General features: G+C 36.6%; 1 protein-coding gene across 2 annotated transcripts in view; it reads right to left on the bottom strand.

Moving 5' to 3' along the window:
- Window positions 1-15617, bottom strand: part of dock4 (dedicator of cytokinesis 4) — an 87271-nt gene that overhangs the window by 49828 nt on the left and 21826 nt on the right. For both annotated transcript variants that reach the window (XM_067436329.1, XM_067436330.1), the window contains exons 4-12: window positions 15374-15429; window positions 14800-14896; window positions 13329-13477; window positions 12079-12163; window positions 8059-8210; window positions 7005-7086; window positions 5518-5578; window positions 4731-4863; window positions 3959-4047 (exon numbers count right to left, since the gene is read on the bottom strand). In XM_067436329.1, the coding sequence (XP_067292430.1) occupies window positions 3959-4047; window positions 4731-4863; window positions 5518-5578; window positions 7005-7086; window positions 8059-8210; window positions 12079-12163; window positions 13329-13477; window positions 14800-14896; window positions 15374-15429 (904 nt within the window). The remainder of the gene's footprint in view (window positions 1-3958; window positions 4048-4730; window positions 4864-5517; window positions 5579-7004; window positions 7087-8058; window positions 8211-12078; window positions 12164-13328; window positions 13478-14799; window positions 14897-15373; window positions 15430-15617) is intronic.

Raw genomic sequence — 15617 nt, 5'->3', positions numbered from 1 at the left:
TATGGTGCAACTCAGCATTCTTTCTACTCCAAACACGACAAGTTGAGTTTTTTTAACCAAAAATTTATATTTTGGTTTCATCTGACATTCTAACAATCCTCTTCTGGATCATCCAAATGCTCTCTAGAAAACTTCAGACAGGCCCGGACATGTACTGGCTAAAGCAGGGCTACACGTCTGGCACTGCAGGATTTGAGTCCCTGGCAGCGGTGTCTTACTGATGGTAGCCTTAGTTACTTTGGTCCCAGCTCTCTGCAGGTCATTCACAAGGTCCCCCTATGTGGATCTGCTTCTTCTTTGCTCACCGTTCTTTTGATCATTTTGACCCCACGAGGTGAGATCTAGCATGGAGCCCCAGATCGAGGGAGATTCTCAGTGGTCTTGTATGTCTTCCATTTTCTAATAATTGCTCCCAAAGTTGATTTGTTCACACCAAGCTGCTTACCTACTGTATTGCAGATTCAGTCTTCCCAGCCTGGTGCAGGTCTACAATTTTGATTCTGGTGTCCTTTGACAGCTCTTTGGTCTTGGCCATAGTGGAGTTTGACTGTTTGAGTTTGTGGAAAGGTGTCTTTTACAGAGATAAGTGCAAACAGGTGCCATTAATACAGGTAAAGAGTGGAAGAGAGAGGAGCCTCTTAAAGAAGAAGTTACAGGTCCGTGAGAGCCCGAAATCTTGCATTTTTGTAGGTGGCCACATACTTATTTTCCGCCATAATTTGGAAATAAATTCTTTAAAAATCAGACAGTGTGATTTTCTGGATTTTTTCTCATTCTGTCTCTCAAAGTTGAGGTGTACCTAAGACGAAAATTACAGGCCTCTCTCATCATTTTAAGTGGGAGAACTTGCACAATTGGTGGCTGAATAAATACTTTTTTGCCCCACTGTATAATCTATATATAACAGTTAGGTCTGGTCTAACGATTTATTAATTAAATTCTGATGGTAATAGACACTTAACTAAAGCTAAAAGAAGATGTGTGCTTTTGACAAGTGCTAGAATGCAACTGAAGGCTTTTTCATGCGCCTTCATACTTGAAAAACAGCGGAAAACTACTTGTAAACAGGAAATTACAGAATATTTTCATACATATTTACAGTGGGTCTATTCACATCGGTTTAGTAATTTTTCCAGACCTTTTTCCAGAAGGTAAAATTTGCCATAATCTTTACTGGAATTGTCCGTAATTATTAATGAGATCGCACAATTGGACAGGACTAAAATCACTGAGAATCTCTGGTAATAATTACTTTACCCCACCTCTCCATGTTAAACTAATCTAAACTAGGCTTAAGTAGGTTATTGAAAGGTGGATTCTCTCAAACTAAAAGTATCTGTAGATCTAAAGCTAGACCAGATTTTCAGATAAATACAGCCACAAGATTGTCTTAGGTAGTCATCAGGGCTTGACATTAACACCTGCCAACCCGCCAAATGCGGGTAGATTTCAGCTGTGGCGGGTACGGCAGCCACTCCCACTAGCCACTTTGGCGGGTTGAATATAATTTACAGCTAAATGAAATGCCAAGACCGTCGTATCACAAAATTGGCTACAATTCAACTACAATTCTTTATACTTAGTGAAGGCGAGATAGGCGGAATCGCGTTGAATGACACAAAACAAAAGCGCTCTCTGTCGCACGTGTGATCAGTTCTCCTTGCTCCTGAATAGTCAAATACACGCGTAGTGCGTTTTAAATCTTCCAAATCAAGTAAAATGACTCAAAATCAAGTAATTTACGCATGCCAAAGTCAACTTTAAACATATACAATGTAATTTCCAAACTTTCTAATAGTTTTTGGTGTCTATTAGAAAAGTATTATATGCTTAATTATTCAAACATAAAAAATATATATAATCACATATTACATTGTTGCAGCACCTCTCTTCCCAGTCTGTCAGTAACACCTTTAGTTATGGTCTCTATGAAGCCCATCCTTCTGAAAAGTGCAATGTGTTACGATTGGTCGGTTAGACCAGTGTGTTGTGATTGGTCTACCCGCTTCAAATGTGTTTTGTAAATGTAGTGCCCCTTATATAACTGCAAGCTTCAACACACTACTACTGCAACTCAACCGGGCTTTGCCTATTTTGCATATGACTTGGGCAGGACTTTTTTTCATGAGAAAATATAATGACGTGTTCCTTCCCGAAAGAAAACTTCAGACTACAATCGAGGCGTTTCAAGGAGTTCAGAAGCCGTGCTTAGTGATTAGTCCTCTGGAGTGACTTTGTGCTATGTAACTTTGCAGACCTTTTTCATGCTCATACAATAACATTACACACTAAAGAAAGCAGAAAATATAACAAAAACATAATATGTCCTATTGATAGACCTTGGTGAACGGTAAAACTACAAAAAAATCCTATATTATATTATTATACATTTTCAGATAATATATATTATATATAACCCGCCAAAGTGGCTAGTGGGAGTGGCTGCCGTACTGGCGGGTGTTAATGTCAAGCCCTGTATATACATATACGTGTGTGTGTGTGTGTGTGTGTGTGTGTGTGTGTGTGTGTGTGTGTGTGTGTATGTATGTATGTATGTGTATATATATATATATATATATATATATATATATATATATATATATATATATATATATATATATATATAGAGGCTTGAGCCATATCTAGAGATCAGAATATCATAGAGACTCAGATGTGCGCCAGTAAACCATTTCCAAACAAACATCGTAGCTAACACATACTGTAGCAACATGCTTTAAAACTGCAGCTCTTTGAGTCATACAGACGTCATAGAAACAAAAGCAGCTGAATAACAGCTCTGCTCCATCTCTCTGTTGAATATATATTGGCGTATACTTTGACTGCAGGCTTCTTCTGCTGCTCAGAACCTGTTGCTAGGAGAGAAACTAGCATTTTCTCTGTAAAGAGTTCTGCTATTTATATCTTAAGAGCAAGAAGAAAAGAAATTCTGCAGCATGATTTAGTATGATTTGAATACTTCAATTAAATGGATCAATTGGTTCAGAAAAACGCTGTTGCTATGAAAGACCAAATGTTCTTTAAAGGGGCAGTTTACCTAAAAAAAAAACTTAATTCTGTGAGTTATAGTCCAAGTCTTATGAAGTTGTATAAAAAATTGAGCTTAATGGAGACTATAATTTTTAAATTTCTCTTTTTTTGAAAGAACGTCATACAGGTTTGGAATGACATGAAAGTGTGGCAAAATAAGCTTTCAATAAAACTTTTTTGACTAGAAAAAACAACTGTTGTCTTCCCTTTTGCCAAATATGCATAATGCATTAGGTATGTTGCTGTGCAAAGCCACTCCCACCAGTTTGGAATGGATACGCTTGACCAGAGTGAAACACCACCTTGCTTAAGTAGGAAATACTTCTTAGCAGACTATTAGTCATAATGGTGTTGACTTGTATTGTTCCCGGATGCAAGAATTCAAAGAGTAAAGTGGAAATGAGTTTGTTTCAGTTTCCAGTGATTGTAAAGAACACAGCGACGGAAAAACCTCCATATTTGTAGTCAACATTTCAAACTGGATGACCACGGACACAGGGTTTTAGGCCACATAGAGGCGAATAACTGTAGACATAGTACGATACAATTTTCATTGATAAACATACCCTTACAATAAATGTTTTGTTAATAACACTCTGTCGATCCATCATCTGAAGGCTGAATAAATAAGATTGATGTTTGGTTTGTTAGAATAGGACAATATTTGGCCGAGATACAACTATCTGAAATCTGAGGGAGCAAAAAAATCTAAATATTGAGAAAAATTGCCAGTTGCCCAAATGAAGTCCTTAGCCATGCATATTACTACTAATAATACATTTATATATATAGGAAATTATATTTATATATATAAAGGTAGGACATTTACACATTCAAGTATTTAAAGTTTTGGTTGAACTATCCCTTTAAGAAGACAAGTGGAATTAAATTGGGATTGTGAGGATCTTACCTGTATTTGAGCCAATATGGCTGTATCGTGAGCTGACCTTCCTGATAATACTGTCATGGATTTGGTACCATTCACTCTCTGCGTTACATCTGTGAATATAATGCACCACAAGTTAACGGTGAATTTCAAACACTTACAATGAGGGCTGGGTGATATATTTGAAGATGATTTTCCTGGCAATATGAAAATAAGGAAAATTGGGAATACAGCAATGATTATAATGCACTTTTTCCCCCATGACTTTCACATCAAAAATCAAGAACGATAAGAACTTGATAGGAAGCAATTAGTTCTTTTATTAAGGAAGTCAATTCTTACTAACTTTCATTTTGAATGACACAAATTAAATAAAAAAAATAAAACAAAGCAAAAAATAATAATAATAATAATGCATACAAATTAAATATTAAAATAAATAAAAATAATATAAAGTATTTTTTTCAGTATGAACAAAATCTGAATTGGTGTATTGGTAGTATTATCAATATTATTGAATGAATCAATTCAAAACTATTTTTAATAAAAATATATGTAGGCAAAAACATTATTTTACTGTAATTTAGTTCTTAGATAAAACATTTTGAATGTGATTGCCTAAAAAGTTCTTTCGTCTAAATATATATAAACATTTGAAGTCCTTCATATTTCAGACATTTCAGAGCAAATACATATATGCAGTTGCATATTGTCAATAGGGTGATATATCTATATTCATTTAATGTAAATTAATTAGCTTCATAAAGTCCCTTCAAAGTTAGATTGTGATACTCACGAGTAGATCTTAAGTAAGTGATCGTCCTTGAAGTCAGCTGTTAACAGGTCGGCCACACTAATCACGGCACATCCGTATGGACGTTTGTACTGTGTGTTACTCACACTCTTCTTCTCTCCTGCGACCATTCGCCCTGCAAACAAACACATTGTGGATCACATACTGCTTGTATGCAAATAAATACATATGCGAACACAAACAGACTTACTTTGCAACATAAAAAGAGACGTTTTCTTATTCTGCCTCAAAGAACACATAGCACTGTCACAAGATATAATGCGTAACGTGACAATTGGGCATTACAGCAGTGTCTTACCCAGAAACTCTAGCTGACGTGTCAGTTTTATGTTGCTCTTATGGCAGAATGATTAACACTTATAACTTTATAATGACGCCTTTCATTACATAAGACAACGGTTACATAACAAACACTTCCCAGTCCACAGTGACATGACTTACATACATGCAAATGAGCATTAATCTATACTGTAACATCACAGTTTCTGTACCGATGCAGGCCATGCATGTAGCGACGACTGCTACACAGACACAAAGGTGACGTTTACAGACAAAGACACCATCTTGGTCACATTTGACTTGTGGCCTGTCATTTAGCCGTTATAATACTGCCACAACTATTGATGTAATTTGATGTAATCTCTCACTCAATCATTAAGAAGTGCACTATTAAGTTGTGAGACCCCATATGACTCCTAAGATAGGGTAATCTAAGGCATTATGACAGGTCACACGGCGAGAAAAGTGATATGCATCCAACAGCTCTTACCTATTCTAAAAATATGAGCTACAACATACACATCTTTGCGAAGATCGCTACTTCCCAAATCCTTAAAAAAAGACAAATGATTCATTGAGCAACATTTACTAGGTTCCATGTACCAAACATTTTTTTAACACGTCTGTTTAAAAGCTAATACTTAATAAATAAAATATAAATCTGAAAAAAAAAAAAAATCTGTCAGTTTAATGTAATTTACTGCTATTACAATGCAAACAAAACAATAGTGATAAAATAAGAGAGAAAAAAAGAAATAAAAGAACTAACAAACAAAACAACCACAAGAGCACAGCAATGGAAATATTTGTGTGTTCATGACATTATATCCCGATAAACAGCAAAACAAAACAATATTTTAAAGATGATTTAATGTCTTGCCGCAAAAATATCTTTTATTAAATTATATAAATTTGGCAACAAATTTATATATTTATAACTGTTAAAGGAACCCGTCGACTTTTGGGGACTTTTCACCGTATCCCCCAGAGTTAGATAAGTCCATACATACCATTCTCATCTCCTCTTCAGTCTTTGTGCTAAGCTAGGCTAGCAGTGGGTGTGTCAGACAGAGTTAATGCACACACAAAGATACAAATGGTATGTGGACTTATCTAACTCTGGGGATACAGTGAAAAAGCTAAAGTCTTCAAAAGTCGCTGTGTTCCTTTAAAAAAAACACATCTAAAATTGTTATTTTCAATCAAAAATTATTGCTCAGATTCGCACACACAAAAAATAGATAAGGGCAGTTTAAACAAAAATAAAATAAAAAAAATAAAAAATAAACAAAAAATAAAAGAACTTACAAAACAAAAATAACTAATAAAAAAACAAAATAACTAATAAAACAAAAATAGAAGAACTAAAAGACATAACAAAACAAAATAAACAAAAAATAGAAAAACTAAAAACAAAACAACACAACAAAAATAGAAGAACTAACAAAACAAAACAACTAATAAAAGAACTGACGAAACAAAAAACTAACAAAAGAATTGACAAAACAAAAAAGAACCAACTTTAGAACTGATCAAAACAAAAGCCCTAACAGAAGAACTAACAAAACAAAACATAAGAAATAACAAAAGAACTGACAAAACAAAAGAACTAGCAAAAGAATAAAAGGACTGACAAAACAATATTTTAAAGATGATTTAAGGTCTTGCCACAAAAATATAATTTCTTAAAATTATATAAATTTGGCAGCAGATGTAAACTGTTGAGAAAACTGATTTAAAATTGTTATTTTCTTTGAAAATTCCTGCTCAAATTCAAGCACAAAAAATACGTTTTTGTTCACAATTAAATTAAAAACCTCACATATTTTCAAAAAATAATGTTTCAGTCAAGGATATGCGTTCAATTCAGGAAACTATTTATCGACAACAGCACCAGACACATTTAATGCAAAAAAGCAAGCAAAATGGACCAAGGACACGCCCTTGGTGCACCTCGAAAAAAAAGTCCATACTTACAACAAAGAGTGTGCACTGCCTCTCAGTCTTCTCTGGAGACTTAGGTAGCCCTTGCTTATTGAGGCGCACAAAGAACCTCTCACTGCGCAGAGAGAAAGAGAGAGCCGGTCAGGTTCACCACAGACATGCCATGAAGCATAAGGAATCACAGCAAGACTGGTGTGAGCGCGAGTGTGTACATGCGCGTCCACAACTGCATGTGTTAGTGGGTTTCCTCTGACACTTGTGCTAGGTAATTACAAAGAGAGGCCCATTGAGGCTCAATATCTCCTCGATTCTCCTTCACTTTCACTAAGTGCCCTGGGGCGTCACTCGTTCTGAATAATTTACAACGAGGAGGGGTGCCTGAACAGTACACTCCCTAACACGAGTGGCGAGAGAGAAGGAGGGAGAGAAAAAAAAGAGACAGAAACCAATGAAAAATTCAACAAACACATCAAGGCCTTAGTTCCATCATGGATGTGAAACTAAAACATCCCTCAGGCTGATGTGGGGAGGTAAACAGATGCATTGACGTCGCAGTCCAAATTAATTCCAGATACAAGTTCCCAGTAGTGGCACGATCAACGCAATAGCCTGAGAGCGTCATAAAAATATACTCAAGGTAAACGCGCTGATGGACGACTGGTTGGGGTTGGAGACGTCTTTCAGACAGCTGATTCATAATTAATGAAATGGAGGTCAGACTGAATTTTTTTGTCTTTCTGCTAGATCTGGTGGAATTTAGAGAGGAGTCAACAGTTACAGACTTTTGTTGCACTCAAACTCACAACCTTTATGATTACCGACTCAAATGTTTAACAACTATGCATTTAAATATGCATATTTAGGAATTCATATTTCAGCTGTCTTCATACAATTACTTTGAATGGGGTCCAAAACGAGACAACATTGAATCCCATTCACTTTCATTGTAAGGAAAATGTTAAATCGCCTTATTTCATACAGGTTTAAACAATGTAAGCATGATTAAAGTACACCTTTTTTATTTTTGGGTGAATTAATCATACTTTAGTCACTTAAAGACTTAGGTGTCTAGGGTCAGAATTGGCACCTGATTGGTCGCATTTCCCTGCTGTCATAGACAGAGAAGAAGACTTCCAACTCCTCCCCCAGGTTTGAGCTCATCATGCTCTTCATCTGAAGGAACAGGTGGTGCATACTGGCCTGCGGGGGAGCCTCGCGTCTACGATGACGTCTCTCCATCTATTTAAAAGAAAATATCATTACAAAGACAATTACGACAACATGGTCAATCAAAATTACTAAAGGTTTAACAGTACCTCATCCCTACCATGTCTGCACATACTGTATCTATGTGTAAAGCCCCGTTTCCACCACAGGAACTTTACCCAGGAACCAGGAACTTTGGGTGGTACTTCGTGTGTTTAGACCGCAGGAACCAGGGTCTAAATGAAGTTCCGGGTAAATATTTCCCCCTCCAAACGGCGATGCTCGCGAGGTAGTACTTTTTCAAAGTTCAGGAACTTTCGAGGGCGGGACTTGGGCGCTGAACATGCTGATTGGTTGAGCTCAGGCAGCATTTTATTTCAACTCGGCATTTTTAAAAGTCTTTTGCGAGGTTCGGTCTACGTTCAGTAATAATCAGTCTTACACGCCGCGCTCATGTTGACAAGAGAGGAAAGAAATTTTTTTCTGAGGGGTTAACTTTTTATTTCGTAAGTTATGAAGATAATGTTGGAGTAATGACACTGCGTATATTGCCACAGGCAGTTTTTACTTTAACTGCGCCTGACAGAAGATTATTTTTTTTCTCAGATGATTATTTAAACAAATAAATAGCTTATAATATAATACTGTATTAGTCCTGGTGGCCGCTAAGAGTTGCTATGGCTTCAGTTAACACAGCTGCTGGAGAAAACAGCGTTGACATTTTTGATGTGGCAGACAAACTGCTTATGTGACAAAATGATTGCGATTGAAAGTCATTACATGTAAACACCAAATCGGTTTAGATAACGTCTCATGTAAACAGTCCACTAAATCTTTCAATCGGTACACACAAAAATGATTACTGTCCGGGCTGTCATTTTTGAAAAAAAATCTAATTCGAACGGATATCAAATATCAAGCAATGCATTCGAATATATTCAATTATCTACAACGCCGTCATCTCCAGCAGCTGGAATGCGTTTACGGATGCCATAGCAACTCTCAACGGCCACCAGGACTTATCCGGTTTTATAAAAGCTATTCATTTGTTGTAAAGTGTATTATCATCTCAGAAAAAATAAATTCTAATGTCAGGCGCAGTTGAAGTAGTTAGTGATTGTTTGCTTACATAGGCGTAGGGACAGTGTCATTATGCCAACATCTTCATAACGTCTTATGAAATAAAAAGTTTATCCCTCAGAAAAATGTATTTTCCTCTCTTGTCATGCTTGGTGCATGAGCGCGACGTGTGCTCGTCAGTGGTGAAGGCGCGCGCTGTGTACATCACATAAGGACGCACACTCAAAAGTAATCCGGTCAGGTCATTTACATGGTGAAATGTTTCGTTTGATCGATTCATAAAAAGGTTTATCCACCCATCTCAAAACGATTACAATTTCATTCAGTTTGGGCATTTTTATTACGATTGATCAGGTGTTTATATGGAGCATTTTCCTTCAGATTGGACTTTTAAACTGATTACAGTGCTCCATGTAAACGCACCGACAGTAAAAAAAAAAATTGCGCTACATGGCACTTTAAAAACCGGATAGTTTATTTATAGTTCGATTACGGATATTTCACGTCATCTTCGAATGCATATCGAAAAGTGACAGCCCTTGTCCGTCACTGGCTTGGAGGAACAGTCGCGTGCAGTCCTACATCACCGGACTAATTTGCCTAATCTTCTCGGAACTTTATCGCGGTCGAAACGCAGACAGCTGCAGGTCTGGGGGGGAGAAAAGTTCCTGTAAAAAAGTTCCTGGTACAAATTGTTCCGGGTAATTTTGGTGGAAACGGGGCTTAAGATACTAAATTTGTCTGTTGTTAACCATAGTTAGCAAATACAATAACTGTCATTAACATTATTCTGTTATATAAGTTAAAAACTAAATATTAGAACACCAGCACTGATTTTATATTTAGGATCTTTCCTTTGCTCTTCTGAAGAACATGTTGCTGAAAGATCCTTTAAAAAGGCACTTAACCCTGGGGACACATTGGTGTCTTTTTTGCTTGCTACTATCCATTTTTTAAACGCTCTCTCTAGTGTACTACATCCACACCTACATCTTGTTCTCTTTTGTTATTTTCTTCTTCCTTTAACCCCTACCCCCACACCTCTGCCCACCCATGGACCAGTGAAAACTGGGACACGTGTGGTCCGGGCTGCAGCTGGGAGAAAACAAAAGAGAATTTTGTGAATTCTGACTACATTGAAGTTGTCTCACTAGCTCTCTTTTAAAAACCTTGTAAGCTAGGCATCATTTTTAAGGCATAATAGAATCCTCCCGATACAACGGCTAAACTCAGTAATGCAGCCTACTAAGATACTTTCTTCTAATAGAATTCAAACGCAGAACTTCACGTTTCCTTTGGGGATAATTCAATTCCATAATGAAATAATCTGTGAGAAAAATATATTTCATCATAAGATTATTCATTTAATACTGAGAAGTATAGATTTTAAAAATATATATATATTTAAATAATTAATAATAAAATAAAATATTTTACCCCACATTTGTGTGATACGTATATCAAAATCAAATCAAAATAATACAATAAAAAAATTACAAAAATAAAATGCAAAATGGTGTGTGGCATGTATATTTAATACTGAAAAGTAAACAATAGAATTATAATAAAACAAAAGTATTTATGGTATTTTAAATAATTAATAAGAATCATATGTATTTTCTTTATGGAAATTAAAATATTTAATAACAAATATATTAAAATAAAAAAAATAGGGCTGTTAAACGATTAATCGCATCTCAAATAAAAGTGTGTTTACATAATGTATGTGTGTGTACTGTTTATAATTATTATTTGTTTATTTGAATACACACACATGCATGTATATATTTAAGAAAAAATTGCATGTATATACTGTATATATTTTAATACCATTTATATGATATAAATATAAATATGTTGTATTTAAATATAAAAAAAAAATTGTGTGTGTATTTATATATAATATACATGTACATGATAATTATACAGTAAACACACACAGAGTACATTATGTAAACACAATTTAATTTTGGATATGATTAATTGTGATTAATCATTCGACAGCCCTATAGTTTATAATAAAATAAAAACTTGCCATCTGCTATGCATATTTAATACAGAGAAGCATAAAAAACACTATTTATAGTATTAACATTTAAATAATTAAAAAAATAAATAATAATAATAATAATAATAATAATAATAATAATAATAATAATGAATAAAATTAAAATGATTCCATGTCAGTTAGGATGCTTCCTTTGAAGGCAACTTATGTAGGCAGTGGGCAGCTCAGTAGGTTTTGGAATAGATATTATTTTCCAATCTGTACAGACACTGTTGTGGCTTTGAGAGATTCGAACCAATTGTGCCAATGATGCTGCATGTATGCCAAATTATAAGGGCAGGAAACTGCATGCGTGAAGTGTCTCTACAGTTTGCAAACAGCCTGTTAATGTGCCATTTAGCATTTCTCTCTTGTTCTTAATTACTATCATTTCCCTATGCACAGGCGACTGGAGGTGTGTGTGTGTGTGTGTGTGCGCGTGTGTGTGTGTGTGTGTGTGTGTGTGTGTGTGTGTGTGTGTGTGTGTGTGTGTGTGTGTGTGTCTTTGTTAAAACAGAGGATGAAGCACTCGAGAGAGAGCCTTGGCGTCAGGTCGAGCTGCAGTTGCCATAGTAACACAGCAAAGAATATAGGCGGCTGAGGAGGGAGGTGAGGTGACTCATGGGTAATGGAAATGTGCGTGTGTGTGTGTGTGTGTGTGTGTGTGTGTGTGTGTGTGTGTGTGTGTGTGTGTGTGTGTGTGTGTGTGTGTGTGTGTGTGTGTGTGTGTGTGTGTGTGCATGAGTGAGTGAGCTTGAATGTATGACTACCCACCAGCCGATACAGCTCTGTGATGCTGATCTCATCAGGGTCCACCATGCCGAAGTCCCTCCTGGGGACCAGATCCAAACCCAGCTGCCTGTCACACACAAAAACACACATTTTTATCCTACCAAATTCTTTTAAGGTTTGCATTTGCCATTTTGTTTATTTCAACACTATTTATAATTTAATTCTACACTTCCATTTTTAATGGGCACATTTTTATATGATATATTTTATATTATACTGTATAATACATACATCATTTTGATAAATAAAATTTAAACTAAGTTGTAAATTAAATTACATGAAATTAAATTGATCTAATAATCAATTGCAATGAATTCCTCTTGGCTGAGAAAAGCAGTTAAACATGCTAGAACTGCAGACAATGCTATTAAAATCAATACTTTATTCTAATCAAATGAATTCATAAAATTAACAATGTAATAATTTACTGCAATTTTCTGGAATGTGTATTTTATGGTTTAATATAAATATATTATCAAAAATGGTTAATGACCATCATTTAACGAATCTTTTAAAATGTAATCTAATTAAATCTGAAAAAATCCATTATTTTAACAGGTTGTCATTAGGATCTTGCATATATAACTGTAGCACTATTTGGACGGGAGTTTTCTAAACAACATTTGTGTTAAAATTCTTATCACCCGACGTCTGTGATTTCATGTACCGTTTCGGACAGGACTATTCTGTGATTCTGTCTGCGTTTTCATAGGGCCCTATATACAACAATAACCCAAATACTTTCTAAAGCTTTTCCAAGTAAACAATCTGCGGTAACTTTCCCAAAGCATGAATCAAATGTGAGAATAATCAGTTTCATTGAAATGAAATATACAGAGAGACAAAAAACCCATACGTAACACGTCCCACACATTACTACCATCTGCGACTTATTTTTTTAGAGAAAAACAGCATATAAGCATTCAAGCACATGGCAGACAGATTGCCCAGCATTTGCCGGCAGTTCATCATGGCCGTCCCCGCCACTGCGTCCCACCCACTGTTTTTATGTGTAATGCACAATATATTTGCAATCACTGAAAAAAACAACCCAATGTGGCAGCAACAGGAAAGCTAAACTCTAATGGCATAAATGAATCAAACTGAATGATTATGCATTAAACTTGTCACAATACCCAACATTTCAGTAGTCGATTCGAATACCACCATAATAATGACAGAATTCGTATTTGTATTTTAGCTCTTGAGGTGTATCTAAGGGTTTAACTCACTCATTGCCCCAGTCTAGGCGTGCCGTGATGTGCTGTTTGATGTCACTCAAGCGGTCGTGTGTGAGGTGACCCACTAGAACCTGCTGCCGCAGCTCCAAAATCTCGTTCATCACATGCCACAGCCTGTGAAAGAGATCCCCTTCATTTCTCTGAGAGAGAGAGAAAGCAAGAATGTGAGTGGGTGACAGAAACAGTTTACACATTTTTTTCTTCTTTTCAAATTCGCTTAAAGAAAATTATCTAGTTGGCTGGCAAAGTCTTGTTATATATTATATATACCAATCAGGCATAACATTATGACCTAATATTGCGTTGATCCCCGTTTGCTGCCAAAACAGCCCTGACCCGTCGAGGCAACTAGACCTCTGAAGGTGTGCTGTGGTATCTGGCACCAAGATGTTAGCAGCAGATCTCTTAAGTCCTGTAAGTTAGGTAGGTGGTACATGTCAAAGTAACATCCAAATGGATGGCAGAACCCAAGGTTTCCCAGCAGAACATTGCCCAAAGCATCACACTGCCTCCGCCAACTTCCCCATAGTGCATCATGATGCCGTGTGTTCCCCTAGGTAAGCCACGCACACATGCCTGGCCACCCACGTGATGTAAAAGTAAATATGATTCATTCATCAGACCAGGCCACCTTCTTCCATTGCTCTGTGGTCTAGTTCTGATGCTCACGTGCCCACTGTTGGTGCTTTCATTGGTGGACAGGGGTCAGCATGGGCACCCTGACTGGTCTGCGACCATGCATCCCCATATGCAACAATTGAGCATTTTAAGATACAGTAGCTTGTCTGTTGGATCGGACCACACAGGCCAGCCTTCGCTCCTCACTTGTATCAATGAGCCTTGACCCTGTCGCTGGTTCACCACTGTTCCTTCCTTGGACCACTTCTGATAGATACTGACCACTGCAGACCAGGAACGCCCCACAAGAGCTGCAGTTGGAGATGATCAGTCGTCTGCCAACATCTAGCCAACAACGTGGCCCTTGTCAAACTCGCTCAAATCCTTAAGCTCGCCTATTTTTCCTGCTTCTAACACATTAACTTTGGAACTAAATGTTTCCTTGCTGCCCAATATATCCCACCCAATAACAGGTGGCGTGATTAAGAGATAATCAGTGTTATTCACTGCATCAATCAATGGTCATAATGTTATGCCTGATAGGTGTATATAAGATACACACTGATACTACATTTCTCAAATAATACCGATAGTCGATTATTCAGAATGATATCTGCTCAAGTCATATCAAGTCATTTGTAATTCCTGGATATGTAAAAAAAAAATCTATTAATTTCCACAATTTTTCCAGGTCTGGAATCCACAATTAAAAGATTCCATCATATTTCCAGGTTTCCCATGACCTTGTGAATCATGTAAAAATATATATCCTTAATAAATTCATCGATGATTGACAGTTTCATCAACTCAGTTTATTCAGTGTAACACAAAGAGTGATATTTACCATGTAGAGCTGCTTCCACATGGTGCCCCAGTCTCTCAAGGTCATAGTAATCTCTGTAATGACCGAGTCCTCAGTGGGTATGACGGTCTCAAACTGCCTGCAGCGCAAGACACACAAACACACATTCACACACACTCATCTGCACAATTCCATAGAGAGCAGTGACCTCACATGACCCTGAGGACTAACACTGACTCATGAGGACATGTCCGCAAATACACTTGCAATGGCTTGTGGGATAGTGAAGGCTCCTGTCACTTCAATAAAGCAGACGTGTCATTTTGCAAATACATTTAATCTAAAGCACAAAGATGGTCCCTGGTAGCAGTGTTTTTCTAAAGGGCACTGGTGGCAGGTCAAAGGTGAGATTTCATTAGCCATCCAGTTCATGGGTCACCAATTCATGGGATCGAACCCATTATCCCTTACTTTAACAGATTCTAAACTGTTCTATTACAACTGTATCTTTCTTTCAAATCATTTACATTTTAAGGCTTTAATTGTCCAAATACAAGTAAATGTAGGAATTGCCATTGTTTCCAGTATGTATGTTTTGTGTGTGTCAGACTCATACCCTTTGTTCTTGACGTGAGCATTCTTGAGGTGAATATAGGAGCTTGGGAATATTCCCTAGGCGAAAAAACAACAAAGTTATTTAATGAGCCAATTACTGCATGTAAAACACACAAGAGTAAACAATCATCTGTATATAAATGTGCTGAGGTTCAAAGCAAGGGAAATATATACAGATACATTGAAAAGAACAGAGAGAAATAAAGGAATCATTTCAATTTTGTACATTGGTACTCGGTTACAAC

This window comes from Pseudorasbora parva, chromosome 25 (genome assembly GCF_024679245.1).
Source record: "Pseudorasbora parva isolate DD20220531a chromosome 25, ASM2467924v1, whole genome shotgun sequence".
Taxonomy (NCBI): domain Eukaryota; kingdom Metazoa; phylum Chordata; class Actinopteri; order Cypriniformes; family Gobionidae; genus Pseudorasbora; species Pseudorasbora parva.
This window is presented reverse-complemented; position numbering and strand designations above follow the sequence as displayed.